At 40.5% G+C, this 16,732-nt stretch overlaps 1 protein-coding gene across 2 annotated transcripts in view; it reads left to right on the top strand.

The window, feature by feature from the left end:
* The first annotated feature begins 943 nt into the window (after positions 1–943).
* Positions 944–16,732, top strand: part of CALU (calumenin) — a 34,602-nt gene continuing 18,813 nt past the window's right edge. The window contains exons 1-2 of one of the 2 annotated variants that reach the window (XM_036759441.1): positions 944–1,092; positions 16,376–16,609. In XM_036759441.1, coding sequence (XP_036615336.1) covers positions 16,389–16,609 — 221 coding nt within the window. In that variant the 5' untranslated portion in view covers positions 944–1,092; positions 16,376–16,388. The remainder of the gene's footprint in view (positions 1,093–16,375; positions 16,610–16,732) is intronic. The other variant, XM_036759442.1, reaches the window with a different exon arrangement.

Here is a 16,732-nt window from a genome sequence, read left to right as displayed (position 1 = left end):
TTTGCAACAAGGTGATCTTGTGCTGGGCCAAGTATTCAATAAATACTTGTTGAACTGAAATGAATACTTTTTTAAAAAGTATTCAATAAACACTTTCCGAACTTAATACGGAATAAAGTAAAATGAACATGCTTCATGCATCTCTCAGGTCTTGGATATAGGAGGTGACAGCTCCAAGCACAGCAAGGAGATTAGATTTGGGGTGGTAGGAGCTGGGTTCAAATACGGTCACTGCCTCTTACTTGTCTGTGTGACTGGGGTTAGGGCACTATCCCACTCCAAGCCTCAGTTTTATCATCTGTAAAATGAGAGGGCATGAAGCAGCTAGGTGGCACGGTGGATGTAAAGCTGGCCCTGGAGTCAGGAGGACCTGAGTTCAAATACAGACTCAGACACTTAGTGGCTGTGTGACCCTGGTCAAGTCACTTAACCCTGTTTGCCTCAGTTTCCTCGTCTGTCAAATGGGCTGGAGAAGGAACCGACAAACCACTGCAGTGTCTTTGCCAAGAAAACCCCAAAAAGGGATCAGGAGGGGTCGGACACGTTTGACTGAAAACGACTAAACAATGAAAGGCGAGAGCGGCTGGCACCGGAGGACCTGGAGTATCAAAGCTACTTGTTGCTGATAAGATGAAAGCGCATCCCCCAGTGGGGGAGGGGCAGAATGAAGACGTCCACGCAAAGACCCCAGTCCCTTGGCTCGTGAACTAAGTGAGCGGAGAAGCAAGGAACATCCCGTGGGGAGCACGGAGTCCCAGGCAAGGCGGTTGGGCGGGAATCGGGTCCACGCCACTCCGCGGGCTCGTGGGGACGTGGCGCTTTCCAGCCAATCGGGTCTACGTGCCCATCGGACCAATGGCCGCCCGAGGAGGCCGGGCGTCGGAGGCGGGACCTCCGAGGATTGGTCCACATGGAGCCGGCCTCGAGGATTAGGGCGGTGCGTGCGTCCTCTTCCGGTTGGGTGGTGCGTGCGCGCGTGAGGCGAACCGGTCGGAGCGAGGCGGCGGCTGCAGCGGCGGTAGCGGCCACGGTAACGGACGGCGTCTCCGACACTCCTCTCCTCCCACAGCTTCGCTCGCCCCTGCCGGCGTGGTAAGCGTGCCCCGATCCCCCTGCCGGTCCTGCGGCGCTCGCCGAGGTTCGGGGACTTGGGCCCAGAGGCTCCGAGGCCGCCTCGGCTTCCCGGGACCCCCTCACCCCTCACAGGGCTCTCCTTCTCCAGGGCCGCTTCCCTCCGAGGCCGGGTCTGAGAGGCCGGGGGGCGGCCCGCCGGGAAGCAGCGGCCCGGCCTATTCACGGGGGGTCGTGGGGAGAAAAGGGACCAAGGTACTCCCCTGGTTGGCAAAGCCGCCGGGCCCCCGGGTCAGCCGGGGACAGAACCCCCGCCACGGTCTGGGTGAGGACGGCGAGCCGAAGCCGCCTCTTTCAAAGAGCCAAGGCCTGGGCACGCGCTGCCCCCGGCCTTGCTCCGCTCTTGGGTCGAGCCAGGCTGGGGAGTGACCGGCGTGCACCCCGCACCGGTCCCTGCGAGCCCGAAGGCCGGCCTGTTTGAACGGCATCCACAGGTGGGAGAGATGTCCAGTAGAGCTGGAAGACGGTGTAAAAACGCGAGGACGTGAGGTTGAACGCACGCCGGTGGACTTGGGAGTCAGGCAAGACCTGACCTTGAAACTGCCTTCTGACGCTTAAGACCCGCGGGACTCTGAGCACAGGTCCTAAGATCTTGTAGCTTCAGGGCTGGAAGGGACCAGAGGAGCCCCGAAAGGCAGGTGGCTTAGCCAAGGTCACTAATCTGAGGTGCAGTTTGCTGGTCTGTGTAATTGGGTTATATATTATATTAGTGTGCCTGTATGTGTATGATGTGTGTATGTATGTGTGTGTGTATAAGTATATCCCAGTGAATTGGAATGTTTACATAAATATGCAAAACAGATAAATTGGGATATGTAAGTATATCAATTATATATAAAATGGGATATATAAATAGTAATATCTGTAGAACCTATGTTACAGGGTTTACTCAGATGATATATGTAAAAGGATTTCTCTACCCCCCATTTCATTGGCTTAGGGAACCTTGCCCCACCCCAGGAATCTCTCCTTATATATTGCAACCGCTTTTCAGTTTATATCCCTAGAGAGTTGCTCTGAGTCAGAAAATCAGTGTCTAAAGCTGGATTTGAACCCATTATTTTTAAAAGTTTCATAATTTTTTTTTTACACCTTATTCATTTTACCAATATTCCTCTGGAGCCAGCCCCTTACCCCTCCCCCCCCCCCAAAAAAAGTTAATGAGATCAACGTTCTGTCCAAAATCTCTTTGCTGAGAACAGAATAAAGTTTCAATCATCTGTTCTTCCAGACAAGATTTTGTCTTTGCGTTAAGGTCATCTCACCCGTATAAAATGGCTTGGTCCCACTGCACAACTCTTTGTTGCTTACTTTCACCACTCCTCCCACCACACAGACTCATAGGAGCTCCCCAGTGGAATTCCTCTCTGAATTTAAAGAAAGAATGGAACAAAATTTTTTGCCACGCAAGCATCGAGATTTAAAATGACTTACCCTAGTCGTGCACTCTGTAACTGTCAGTAATGATGCTAAAGAGAGATTTCTGGCCATTAAGGCCCAGGTTTTTTTGACTTACAGGGTCAGACTTCTGTATCAGAACATCCCCAGGTATAATGTTTAGAAAAGTATTTGTACATAAATGGAAATGAGTTTGAACTTCAAGTAACACTATTAGAACCAATAGGAGAGTTTTGCTGAATATCGGTAGTCCTTATTAAGATTTTTCTAAGGCTCTTATCCAGGAGTGATGATATAGTTAGGGAAACTAAAAGCATATTTGCCTAAAGTTTCTTAAAGCAGCACTTTTTCCTGTTATTTGAGTATGCTTACATAGGCTGCTAAAATGAGTTTCTTAACCAGTTTTGAAGTTAGCTTTTTATTACTACTAAACAACCCTGGTGGTTCTTTACTCATTAGTAATCAAATATTTACTAAGAGCCCAATATGCAGAATGGTGTATATAATTATGATAACTCAATCCAGTACAGTTTACAGTGGATTTTCCTTACAACAGCCCAATGAAGTAGGTAGTACAAATATTATTCCTGTTTAGTGGGGAACTTCTTGTATGGAAACTCTCCACAGATAAGATATATACACACCTTCAATTTTTTAACCTGAGAAAGTTGCCTGGGATCACAGAAACAATCTAGCCGCTAAACAGTCCTTTTTCCACTCCACCCCCTCCTATATCATAATCGTAAATATATGGGAAGAGTTGGTAGAGAGCCAGGGAAAAAGGGAGGGAAGTAGTGGTCAATGAAAATGTTTTCCAGGCTCATAAGTCCCTAGATTATTCTTCCGTGGATCATAGCACCTAGCTTAGTGCTGTATGTTAATGTGAACACTTTTATAAACAGTAGTGATGGTAGCAAAGCACATGTCATTCACTTAGAACAGCTGAAACAACATATTGACCTGTTGTTGGATCCTAGCCAAGTCGAAGGCAGGTGCTGTAGGGATATCCATAGAGGGGTATATGAGACCTGGTTCTTGCTCATCATATGCAATCTGTTATAGGAGATAAGACATGTACATATATACATAACTACACCACAAGGTAGTATGTGATTTTAAAAAGTGGTATTGATAGTAGGCCCTATAAGAGTTTAGAGGCCAGAGAGATTATTTTGAATTGAAATGATCACAGCAAACTTCATGGACAGCTTAATATTTAAAAGACACTTCAGTCAGGCTCTTAAAGTTCATTGTAGATAAATGTCATTTGTCATTTGGAATTATAATATGGAGAACTAAAATGTCGATTTTCCAAGGTCACAAGAACTTTTTGAACATAAGTTATTATTTCTATCTTTTGTTTTAGTTAGTATTTTTTGTTTGGCTATTCTTATAATGCAAAGTTACACATATTTAGCTGATGGGGGAAAAATGTGTTTTCTAGAATTTATTTTTTTATTTCACCTCGTGAGTTTTTATGTCTGTTGCTTATTTCATATCGTAGTACTAATGATTTCAGGATCATGGATTCAGGCACTGTCTGGCCTATTTAATTTTTCACTATTCTGTTAATATGTTTTACACTCTTAGATCCTATTAGCTATTTAGGTCCTCGATCATAAAGATATATGGAGTAAAAGCAAATGGATCATGGGTTCTTAACTTTTTTTTTTAGTGTTATCTGGAGCCTTTTGACATCCTGATGAAGCGTATGGATCGTTTCTTAGAATGTTTTTAAATGCATAACATACATAGGACTATAAAGGAAACTGATTACATGGAAATAATTAACAAAATATTTACAAGCAAGCATAGGGACCCCAGATTACAGCCCTTGAAGTAGAGAGACTAGAGTGCTACAAAAACAGCTTAAAAAACACGGTGGATCAGAGACATCTTTTTTTTATGTCAGTGAAAAAGCATTTATTAAGCCCTTAGTATGTGCACAACACTGCGTTAAACACTGGGGATGCAAATAGAAAAACAGTCCCTACTCTTGAAGGATTAATTCTAATAGGGAAAGAGAATACATCTGGGAAGTTGGAGCTTCAGGGCAGATGAAAAGGAGTACAGTGGCAAGGCAGATGGTCATACATCTTCTTTAGTGTCATTTCCATTGATGATATCAAATCTATTTCTACTGTACTCAGGACCCTTGGGTTTGCAGTTGGTCGACTGTTGGCCTGAGTGGTAGCAGGGCTTCACAGGGTTTGTGTCACTTGGATGATGGCTTCTAGGTTGGGTTGGGAGCAGGGCAAGTATTGGCCGTAACACCAACACTGAGGTGATGTTAGAATGAAATGAAGCACTTGAAAGTCGTTAAATATTTAACACAAGTTTGCTTTGTCCCCACACAGCGAGGATATTCAGCAAGAATACAGTGGTACTCAGCTTCTCTTGGACTTCCCCACTCTCTGTTGACTGGAAGAAGGTTAGGAGGAAGGAAGAAATTAAGTATTTATTAGGTGCCTTCCATGTTCCAGACTCTCTGTTAAGCACTTCACAAATATTATCCCATTTAATCCTCAACACCCTTACAGAGTAGGTACTATTTCTCCCCATTTTACAGTTGAGGAAACTGAGGTTAAGTGACTTGTCCAGTCACACAACTAGTAAGTGTCTGGGACTGGATTTGAACCTACAGCTTCTTGATTCCAGTCCCAGTGCTCTCTATCCATTGTGCCACCTAGCTGCCTCTGAAAGGAAGAGAAAAGGAAGCTGTGGTCACAGAACGAATGAATCATACAGGCCAATGGGGTCTTAGAGTCACCTTTATCTTAGATAAAGCCTCCCTATGTTGTAGGTGAGAGGAAAGACTCTCTTGGGGAAATGCTAGACCTTACATGTTGTCACCACACTTACTGAATATGAGAAGTGGTAGTTGCAGTGGTTGAGGTGGTTAGCAATGGCTTGACTTGCTTGGCACTTGTTGCTTTGACTAGGCTGGTTTACCTGCTCTGGCAGTAGAAGGTGGTTGATAGTGTTGATAATGGCAGGAATGGAGGCATCTTCGCCGCAGCATTGCTCCCCTGGGTGACAACTAAAAGGGCCAACCGGAAGAGGGGGGATACTTGTAAGAGTGCCTTTTAAGTTACGCTCTTATGTTTTAGATGAATGTGACTTCTCCAGTGTTGATCTTTCTTGGGCTCATCTTAGTTTGGGAAGGTTATTGGAATCTGTTAAGAAATGTCCACTTTTATGCAGTAAGTCTCTTTCACTAATTATGGAAATCCTTTCCCTTCCAAATCTAGATCAGAAAGGAGGTATTTTGTCACTATTTTCACTTCTTCCATGCTTTAGCATTGAACATTAGGTATTTTGTCAATTAGAATAGTTGTTTGCTCATTAAAGTTCCTTAGATAATTTTAGTTGTACCAAAAAGCTATTAAACTGTACATATCCTTTCACCTAGCAATATCACTACTAGGTCTGTAACTTCAAAGAGATTAAAGAAAGAAGAAAAGGACCCATACTTACAAAATACCTATGGCAACTCTTTTCAAGGTGGCAAAGAATTGGAAATTGAGGGGGTTCCTATCAGTTGGGAATAACCAAACAAATTATGGTATGAATGTGATAGGATACCGTTGTGCTGGAAGAAATGATGAAGGGGGAGCGGTTTCTGAGAAACCAGAGAAGACATTTATGAATTGTTGCAGAGTGAAGTGAGCAGAACATTTAATACAGCATTAGTGATATTGTAAAAGACAAATGACTTTGGAAGACTTGGGAATTCTGAACAACACAATGGCAGTCACAATTCCAAAGGACTCATGAGGAAATATTACCCACTTCCAGATAGGTAATGGTCTCAGTGCAGAATGAGGCTTTGGTGGGGGTACGGGGGAACATGGGCAATGGGGAGATTAGTTTTGCTTGATGATACTTATAACAAGTTGTAGTTTTTTTCCCTCTTGTTGGGAAAGAGGTAGAGAAATTGAGTGCTGAAAAGAAAATTGAATTTAAAAATAAAGTTTTAATAGTAGTTAGAAGGTATCATTGAGAGGTTTTTTTGTTGTTGTTCAGTTGTGTCTGACTCTTCATTACCCTGTAAATCATAGCACCCCAGGCCCTTCTGCCCTCCACTGTCTCTTGAAGTCTTTCCAAGTTCATGTTTGTTGTTTCCATGACACTGTCTATATCTTCACAGCATTCGACTTTCCTTTTGTCACCAGATGCATCCCCTGCAGCTGAACTTCTTTTAGCCTTTGGCCCAAAGGCTTCATTGGTACTGGGGGGTTACTTGTAGTTGTCCTCTACTCTTTCCAGTAGCATATTGGACACCTGACCTGAGGGGTTCGTCTTCTAGTGTCTTCTCACTTATCATTTTAGTAGTTCATGGGGTTTTCTTGGCAAAGATACTGGAGTAGTTTGCCATTCCCTTCTGCACTTACTGAGTTTAGTCAAGTCACATTTTGACTGACTACATTTCTTCGCAGTTGGTCTCATTCTGTCAACAAATAACCTTTTACCCCAAATCACTAGATTAAGTGGGAGTGAAGAGAAGCATAAGGTAATGTAGATTTTTTTTAAGGAAAGTGAATTCCTAGGATTTTGTTATAAACAAAACTTCATGCTACAAGTCATTAATCTCTACTTACCAGCTATTGAAACAATTCATGAAAATCAACTGTAAAAATTAGGCTATTACTAATATACTAGAGAGCACAGCTAGGTGGTACAGTGAACAGAGGACCTGGCCTGGAGTCAGGAAGACTGATCTTCCTGAGTTCAAATCTGGCCTTAGACACTTAGTAGCTGTGTGACCCTGGGCAAGTCATTTAAGCCTGTTGGCCTCTTTTTCCTCCTCTATAAAATGAGCTGGAACAGGAAATGACAAATCACTCCAGCATCTCTGCCAAGAAAACCCCAAATGGGGTCACAAAGAGTTGGACAGGACTGAAAAAATGACTGAATGTAATAGAGAGGTGTGACTTTTAGGAAGTGTGGTATAATGTAAATGACTGTACATCTGGAAGCAGAAGTCCCGTGTTCAAATTCTAGTTTCAAAACTTAGTAGCTGGACAAGCAAGTCACTTAATCTTTTTGATCATGTGTATAAAATGAAAATAATGCACTCTTTACCTGGTGTGTGTTGTTAAGGGCAGTAAATATTATAGGTATTATAGGTAAATATTATAGCTTACTGTGTAAAGCTAGTATTAAAGCTTACTATCGCTACTTGAATTTTCCCACATTTCCTATGTCTTCTATATTTTATATTTTTCTGAAAGCAGGCATACTTTAAACATAGTCCAAGAACTACTGATTCATGAGGTTTTTCCAGTTGCTGGTATTAATTTTTCAAATGTGACAATTTGGCCATGCTTTTTAGTGTGAGGCACATTAAATCTAATGCACTTTAGTATATATTTTTTTAAAAAGTATTACTTTTCCCATTAGTTCCATTGAGGAATTTAAAAGGGAAGGGAAGATGGTAGGTTAGGGTATGGTTCTCTTTTTGCCCTAGTGAAGTGATCCATGAATGGGGAAGAATTTGAGAAAATGATTGATTTAGATGGGAGTTAAAAACTCACATCAGTAAATGTGTGGGCAAATGTCATAATATGCTATAGATAGATAAAGGAGATAGGGAGAGCCTTTTTAGAGTCATCTATATAGAACTGAAAGGGATCCTAGACCACAGGTCATCTAGACCAGGACTGTCCAAAATGCAGCCCACAGGTGATTTATGCAACCTGCCTACAAGCATAGAAACTTATGTAAATGAAGCTGAGCTCTCACTAAAATGGCAAATCAAAATATATGGTCTGTTGTTTCAATAAAAACCTAAGGTTGGACAGCCTTGATCTAGACTACCACCATCTTTATTTTACAGATGAGGAAACCAAGGCCCATGAATGTTAGGTAACTTGTCTAGGCTCACATGGAAAATGAATGTCAGAGCTGGAATTTGAAACTACATTCTCTGACCCCCAAATCTAGTGCTTTTACCACTGTCCCATGCTTTAAGGCAGGATTCAACAAGTTCTAAGTGCCAAACCTCCATGTTCTAGTCCAGAGGTGTCAGGCATTCAGAGTGACCAGAAACAGATTAAAATGTATTTGGAAAATATTTGACAAAATAATAAAAAATACAGCAGAACAAAAATAACAAATACGCGGTTTCTAAGTCATTATGTGGCCCACTAAGATCCTTTTGTACAGTTGGGGGGGCTGGGCAACTTTCTATTTAAGTTTGACATCATGGTTCTAGTTCTTTGCAGGAGTTTTGGGTAGGGTCATAGCACACATTTAGAGGTGTTATTAGAGGTTATTCTGGGGTAGGCCAGTCCAGTGACTCAAACTCAAGATTAGAATACAATGAGGCACTAGTGGACCATAAATTGCAATGAAATGACTTTACTGAAAAGGATTAAAAGGCTACAATTCCTAAGGTCAGAAGGGTATTGTTTCCACCGGGCAATGGATATTCTGCTAAAACTAAAGCCTCAAAACATCAACTCCTCATAGGCTAGACCTTTTATGTCTTTTGTCAGCAAGAAAGTCAAACCAATGGTAACACTAACGATGGCTTTCCGTGCTCCCTTAAAGGGAGCCTACATAAAACTTGAGACCACTTCTACAGCATCCCATCTAGCCCTTCACTTCTTAAACTAAGGTCCAAGGACCAACTTCCCAAAAGCTCTGTGGATAGATGGGGGGGGGGGGGTCTAAACTTGGATGGGGAAAAAATATGTCTTTATTTTCACTAACCTCTAGTTGAAATTGAGTATTTCATTTACTTGAAAACATTCTAAGAAGAGATCCATAGGCTTCAGATTACCAAAAGGGGGAGTCCATGATATAAACAAGGTTAAGAATCCTCTGATCCGAGTCTAGCCCTCTCATTTTACAGATGAGTAGACCTGGGCCCAGAGAAGTTAAGTATTTTACTCATGGTCACAGAGGTAATAAACAAAAAATTATTTTCAAATTTTGGAGACTCCCAGGGCTGGGAATAAGGTTTTACAACCTGGCAGCAACTGACACTTTACTTTAAAAAGGAATGAAGTCCCCTACGTAAACCTCCAGAGCCAACCACAGCAATTGATCAAGAAGTGTTTATTAAGTACCTGCAACCTCCAGTACTTCTGAAACCCAGGAAGGGATACAAAATAACACCCTTGCAATTAGGCCTGCTCTCATGAAGGAAGCTCTGGGCAATCAAGAAGAGCCTATTACCACCTGAGAGGAACATGAGTTTTGTGAGATGAAGGGCAGGGTCATCTGATTTTTATTTTGATGTCATAAGCAGGAAGCTTAGGTATTAGCCAGGGAGGCAACACTTCCCCTCTCCCAGGCCTAGAGCATGGAGGTTATTATGGAAATTATGGGAGAGAGCAGGACCTGAGGAAGAGGTGTTCTTAGAACAGAGGTATCCTGTAAACTTCAGAGAGGCCCAAAAAAACCACCAATGTTTTTTGGGCTGCCACACCATAGCACCTAACAATTTTAAGTTGTTGCCTGGTCTTTGGATGGTAATCTTAACTAAAACTACAAAAGAGCGTTTCCCTCTTCCTGTTCATGTCTTTGCATTTCACTATTATAACAACTTAAAAGGAAATCTCTTAACACCAGATCTCCATAGTCTGTATGTCTGCTTTAGCATGCTTTCTGCATGTATTGGTGGTGGTGGTGGTAGTAAAGAAGGGATCTGGCTGCTGAGGCTTCTTTCTCCCTACTGAATTTTGGCAGAGAACTATGCTGGCCTAATATGTTTAGCTCCTTCTCTGAACCTTAAAGAGTTCTTTAGATCTTCACTAAGGGTCACCCCTTTACTACTTCTTATTTAACAATTCAACACAGCACACACATATGTACATACATACATACTCTTTTTCTTCAAAAGCTGAAAATTTGGCTCCTAAATTTTTGGATTAGTTTCTAAATCAAAAACAAATTGGTTTAACAACTTAGGTTTTAATAAGAGAGGCAGCTAGGTAGGTGGTGACGTGAATGGAGACCTGGGCCTGGAATCAGGAAAACCTGAGTTCAAATGCAGTCTGGGATAGTAGTAATAAAAGCTTTGTGACCCTGGGCAAGTCATTTAATCCCTCTTTGTCTCAGTTTCCTCTGTAAAATGGGAATGCTTGGCACAGTGCCTGGCACTATATATACACATTCACCCTCCACCCCCCACCCCAAGGTAACCTACAAATGAAGCTCTAACTGGCCAATTCAGGCTTTTCCTACCTTAATTTCTTTACTCCTGTGAAACTAGGCTTTGGGTCATTACTTCCTTTCAAGTTGTCTTGATTGGTTGATTTGCTTTGGAAGTGATTCTGCTGCCAGGTTACAATTGAGTGTTCTGACAGAGACTCCCTCTTGTCCTTGTTCTTTTTGTCATATAGACAGACACTTGATGAAGTAAGGGGACTTAATTTGTCATACTGAGTTTCTGAGGTTGACTAAGATTTTTGCCTATAATGAGACAAACAACTTCCTGTAACAAGTTGGGTTCAAATCCTGGTGTTGACTATATTGATAACAAAGAGCATAACCATATCAGTGCCAACTTGTAGTTCACAAAATGTTTTGTGCATCATCTCATTTAATTCTGTCAGTTTGTGAGAAAAGTAGTGTGCGTATTACCTCACCTCATTTTACAAATAAACCTGGAGCCCAGAGAGATACAAGCAACTAGTCCAAAATCACAGTCACTGACAAAGCCAGGATCTTGAACACTCTTCTGACTCTTACCCGTAACATTCTTTCCAGTCTACCAGCATTCCAAGCATCTAGGCTGTGAAACCTTGGGGTGGGGTAGGGAGAGGATTCCATGTTATTTATCCCAAGGGATCCTTGCATGAATGTGCATTAATGTTTTTCAAATATATAGATTATTTCTATTTATGAAAACAGATTTGAAAGTTGCTGAATTCATAGTAGCTTTCTGTCATTATGCATTTTCTTAATGTATAGGGGTCACTGTGAAACTGAAGGGATTTTTCCCCCCACATTAAAAGTGATTATAGTCGTACTCAAAGGTTGGGAACTGTTACACACACCACAGCTGCCCCAGATGAGTCATGCTTGACATACAGTTCATTTTAAAGTTTGCAAAGTGTTTTTTCCTTATAAGCCTGGAGAGTTGAAGTGGTTATTATTATTATTCCCTTTTTACACATTAGGAAACTGGGGCTCAGAGATTAGATGACTTGCCAAAAGTCGAATAGTAAGTATCAAGGCTGAGATTTGAACTCATCTTCTGACCTAAAGCCTGTGCCCTTCCACTATACCGCAAGTTAGGCCAGTTCTGTTTGATGACATCAGCAAATTGCAGTTTACTAGACAGGATACTGATGTATCCAATGTAGCAATGTATATACCCTTAGAGAAAACTGGCTTTACCCATATTCCTCTCTTACCTGACTTAAATGTTTTGGCAGAGAAACTGCTATTTCCCTAAACAAAACTGCTCTCCTACAGTAGTCTCTTTAGCCATTTGTTTAAATGTATTCACATGCGGACCCAAAGCAGTTAGGAGCCAATTTTGTAAATACGTATTATGTATCTTGAAAAATCAAGTATAAAATAGCCATCACATTTAAGGAGCTTTAGATTAGTTTCACTTCACAGCTCCCAAAATATACTATTTTTAGAATTCATAGCATTAAAGTTTTATTTCAAATCCTTTTTTATATCATTTTCATTTTATTGGCAGTTTGGTAACATAATGGATAGAGTGCTGGACTTGAAGGTTGGGAAGACCCGAGTTGAATCTTGCCCAAGACACTTATTAGTGACTTGGGACAAGTCACTTAACCTCTCAGGAGAAGTTTGAGCTGTTCACAGAGTTGTTAGGATCAAATGAGATATAAAATAAGGTTGCAAACTTTAAAGCTCTTCTTCTCTCTTTCCTTTTCCCCCTCTTTCCACATATATGTATGCATGAAGCTGCTTTTATTTCCAAATGTATCCCAATTCCTACCCACCAAATCTTTAAAAAAAAAAAAAAAGAATTTGGTACAAGGGAAGTTCAGCAGAATCAACCAAAACATAATCACCCTTGACAGCATATGCAACATTCCATTCTCATAGTCTTGCCCTTTCTAAGGCCAGGTTTGATAATAACAGTTATATAGTTTTCAGCTTTTATTGTTTCTGTTTTAACATTGTAGCCCTTGTGAATAGTTTTCATGATTCTGATGGCTTTATTTTACATCAGTTTATGTCTTCCATGTTTCAATTCCTCATGGTGTGTGTTACGGAACAATAATATTCTATAATTTTCTTGTATGACAATTTAGCCATTTCTCAGTCTGTGGACACCTACTTTGTTTCCAGTTCTTTGCTATCACAAAAAGCACTGCTGAATTAATAGCATTTTGGAGCTAGGAGAGGTCTTTTGATGGAGGAATTTTCTACTCCAAACCCCCTCCCCCTTATCAATAAAGAGACAGACCCAGGGAGGTTTTGACTTGTTCAGGATCACATAGTCAGTGGCAGAGTTGAAAGGAAACCAAGCTTCTGCTTTCCTGTTTGGCATATTTTCCTGTACACGTAATGGCCTTTCCTCTTTGCATTTAGTTTCCAAAGAATTTAACACATTCTATAATAATGCATATGAACTTACTGACCCTAAATAATAAGTCACGTTTCATAGCAATTTTAAGGTTGACAAAGCCTTTTACTCATAACTCTACTCTTAAGTATACAGTGCAGGTTATTAGTAGTCTCAATTTATAGATGAAACAGGTACAGAAAGGCTTAATTATTCTCAAGCTGGTTATAGTGCTAGTAATTGTCAGAACTAGAACTTGAACTCAAGTCTTTTGACTCCTAGTCCAGTGCTCTACCACACCAGGCTGCTATTCTAGAAGATAAGGTAGTAACTTCTCTTTTATAAATGGGAAAACTGAAGCAAAAATTTGTGACTATCCATCATACAAAATCATAGTCAGTGGCAGAGTTAGAGTACTGAAGTTATCTAAGATAACTAAGTTATCTGACTCTTAAATGCATTGCTTACTCTGATGTATCCTGCTGCCTCTGAGTCAAAATGTCAAATCTCAAATGTTGGCTATTCATTTTGTTTTTTCTTCTAAAGATATTACAATACATGAAGTGTTAATTTTCACTAATTGTTAAGTCTTACAAGCTTTCTGCTAGGCCACGTCCAATCATTAAGTAGGCTTTAAACATTTATTCCTGCTATAATGCTTGTTGTTTATAAGAGTTACTAGTGTACAATGTTCAATTTCTCATGAACGTAGTTTAGCATTAAGAAGTTTTGTTGAAACTGAAATCCTTTGCTTATGTGATGAGTAGAATGAGCCCTGTTGTGAAGGTCTCTATTAAACCTGCACTTCTGTCGACTTCTGACTTTGTATCTCCTGAGTATCATCTACATTGGGATAGAGTTTGCTCTTTGGCTCTCGGTGGATTTTTGTTTAACAGAATTGTGTAGTCTCTAGTACTAGGAGATCATGACTCTTGCCCTGGGACTTTTCTTTAATGCTTAAGGTAACTTCATCCTTCATTCTAAATGCCTATTCTAAACATTTAATTTGGCCAGGTGGTTTAAAAAAAAACCAGATCTATTGATTCTCAGGGGACTTTCATTTTTCTCTTTATTATTTGTATCATCATTTGATTTCTTGTGTAAATAGTTCTGTGTCACTTAAAAAGTGCCATTTTACAGAAATAATGTTATATTTTAAAGAAATAGTTTTCATAACATTAATACAGAATATAAACTACTGTCTCAATCTGGAAAAAACAGAAGAGTTCCTTTACCACCTGGGTAAAGAATTTTGATCTACCTTGTTAAGTTGTCCTGTGTTTGTTCTAGAAACCCTCCTCTTCATGAAAAACTTTTATTAACTTAAGGGTGCCCTTTCAGCTAATTTAGGATGAATCTCTTCATTCTTTCTCCTGCGCATCCATCCCCCAAGATTTTTTCACATTGTATTCTGCTGTTTGGTAACCTAGAAATCTTTAATGAAGAGTCAGGGTTATTCCTTAGTGCAATCAACTTCCTAAGTTGTCTTAAAAGTAAGTTATCTTTTATTTCCATCTTTTCTTCTCCTTCCTATGGCTTTAAATAACATACTTGTCATCCTTTGAGCTACTTTAGGGGAAAAGCTTTTTTTTTTCTGGCTTAAAAAAATACATTGCTAGAAGATAAAGCAGTGGAACTTTATATATTCAGTTTAGAGAACTGAGAGCATTCTAGATGTATTTCCCCCCCATGATCTAGTTACACTCTGTTTCTCATACATGATATCCCATTTCCCATCTCTGTACCTTTGCACTGGCTGGCCCTCCTTCCTGAAATGAACTCTATTTGAGAATATAGAATTCTTGTTTTCCTTTATTCATAGCTCAAGCACTATCTTTCCTGATCCTCTCAATTGCTAGAACCCTCCCTCTCAAACTACGTTGTATTTGACTGCTTTGTGTGTGTGTGTGTTGTTAAGTCCCTTGAGTGTAGGGATTGTTTCATTCTTTGCATTTAAATCCACAGTGCCTGGTGCATAATAGGCCCTTAATAAATGCCTGTTGGTTGGTTGATTGATTACAGAAATTCAGATATGGAGGAAACTACATTTCTTCTACTGCCATTGATTTTTCCTAGGGCACTAACCCTTTTCAACCCTTCCCTAGTTTCCCTCACACCTTTTTTCCTCCTAGTCCAAAATTTTGGCTAAACCATAGAATTTAATGGGGGTGGTAATGCTCCTTAGTATTTCAGAATAGGTTCTTTGTGACTGTCCCTTAATATAAGGTCAAGGCCCACAGTTTAAGAATGCTAAAGGGGTCACAAGTGGAAAAAGTTTAAGAAGCCTTGCCTTAAATTATGCTTTAGAGTCAGAGGGACCTATATCAGATCCACTACCAATGACTTCCTGTATGATGAATTAAAAGTCCTTTGGTAAGAGCACTGTATTCATTAGGCAGGGTTGTAGATTTACATTCTATGTGGGCCACTTTATTCCCCTTTGCTCTGTGCCACGTACTATGCATTTAGCTACCAGTCAGTTGTCTTTCAAGTAGATGCATTTAGTCACCACTGAAATGGAGGAAGAGGTAATGAATGAGTGAGTGAATGAATGAGCACAAACCTATTCTCAGTACTAATGAAATAATTCAAATTGTTTGCCAATCTGCTTTCTAGTTAGAAAAATCCAGCGGAAAAAGTGCTAGATGGGGAGTCAGATCCTGACTCAGCCACTTGACTGATTGACCCATAGAGAAATCACAACTTCTCTAAGCCTCGGATTCCTTACTTGTTGGATTAGATGACTTTGAAGTCCCTTTCAACTCTAAATCTATGATCCTCTGAGACATAAAAACTAGAGGAAGAACTGAAATAAATTTAGGTGAAATTGTTTTCTTTTTAAAGCTTCAGAAAAGGTTGAATGGGGGAATGACCTTTACATGATTTTAGCCAATTTTTTTTCCTCACCTGGGCCTTCTTACCTCTAGTCATTATGGCATATCATATCATCATTAGCTCTTCTCATTACTGGAGTATGAACTTTTTGAGTGAAGGAACTGTCCTATTTAATTTTTTTAAAGCTCATACCTAGCAAATATTGTATGGATATAGTAGGTGATTGATAGTAAGGGTCTAGGAGTTTCAACAGAAGTTGATCTATCCCTTCGACTGTAGCTGTACTTTGCCTGTGTACTTTGGTGGTTTTGGTTTTGGTTTTTATCGTTTCCAGATTCTGTCCCACCACCCCTTTCCCCAAGGCCATATGCTTTGAAGGGAAGATGAACAAAACAAAACATTAACTTAAGTGATTTGCCTAGATTGGTACAATAAGAATATATTAGTACTAAAACTAGGAAACCATACTACCATATGAATTCTCTTCTTCTTCCTTTTTTTAAGATCTGATCAAGTCATGGACCTGCGACAGTTTCTCATGTGCCTGTCCCTATGTACAGTCTGTGCCTTGAGCAAGCCCACAGAGAAGAAGGAAAGAGTACACCATGAGCCTCAGCTCAGTGACAAGCCTCATGATGATGCCCAGAACTTTGACTATGACCATGATGCATTCCTGGGTGCAGAAGAGGCAAAGACCTTTGATCAGCTGACACCAGAGGAGAGCAAGGAGCGACTTGGGTAAGGGGTTAGCTCTGAGAGGGGTATCTAAATCATTATTCTCCTTTTTCTTCTCTAGCTTTTCTCTCCTTTGGATCTTTGTTAAAGGTTGAGAGCCTGCTTCCCTAAATCTCCTTATGAAAT

The sequence above is a fragment of the Trichosurus vulpecula genome, chromosome 5 (assembly GCF_011100635.1).
Source record: "Trichosurus vulpecula isolate mTriVul1 chromosome 5, mTriVul1.pri, whole genome shotgun sequence".
NCBI classification, from domain to species: Eukaryota; Metazoa; Chordata; class Mammalia; order Diprotodontia; family Phalangeridae; genus Trichosurus; species Trichosurus vulpecula.
This window is presented reverse-complemented; position numbering and strand designations above follow the sequence as displayed.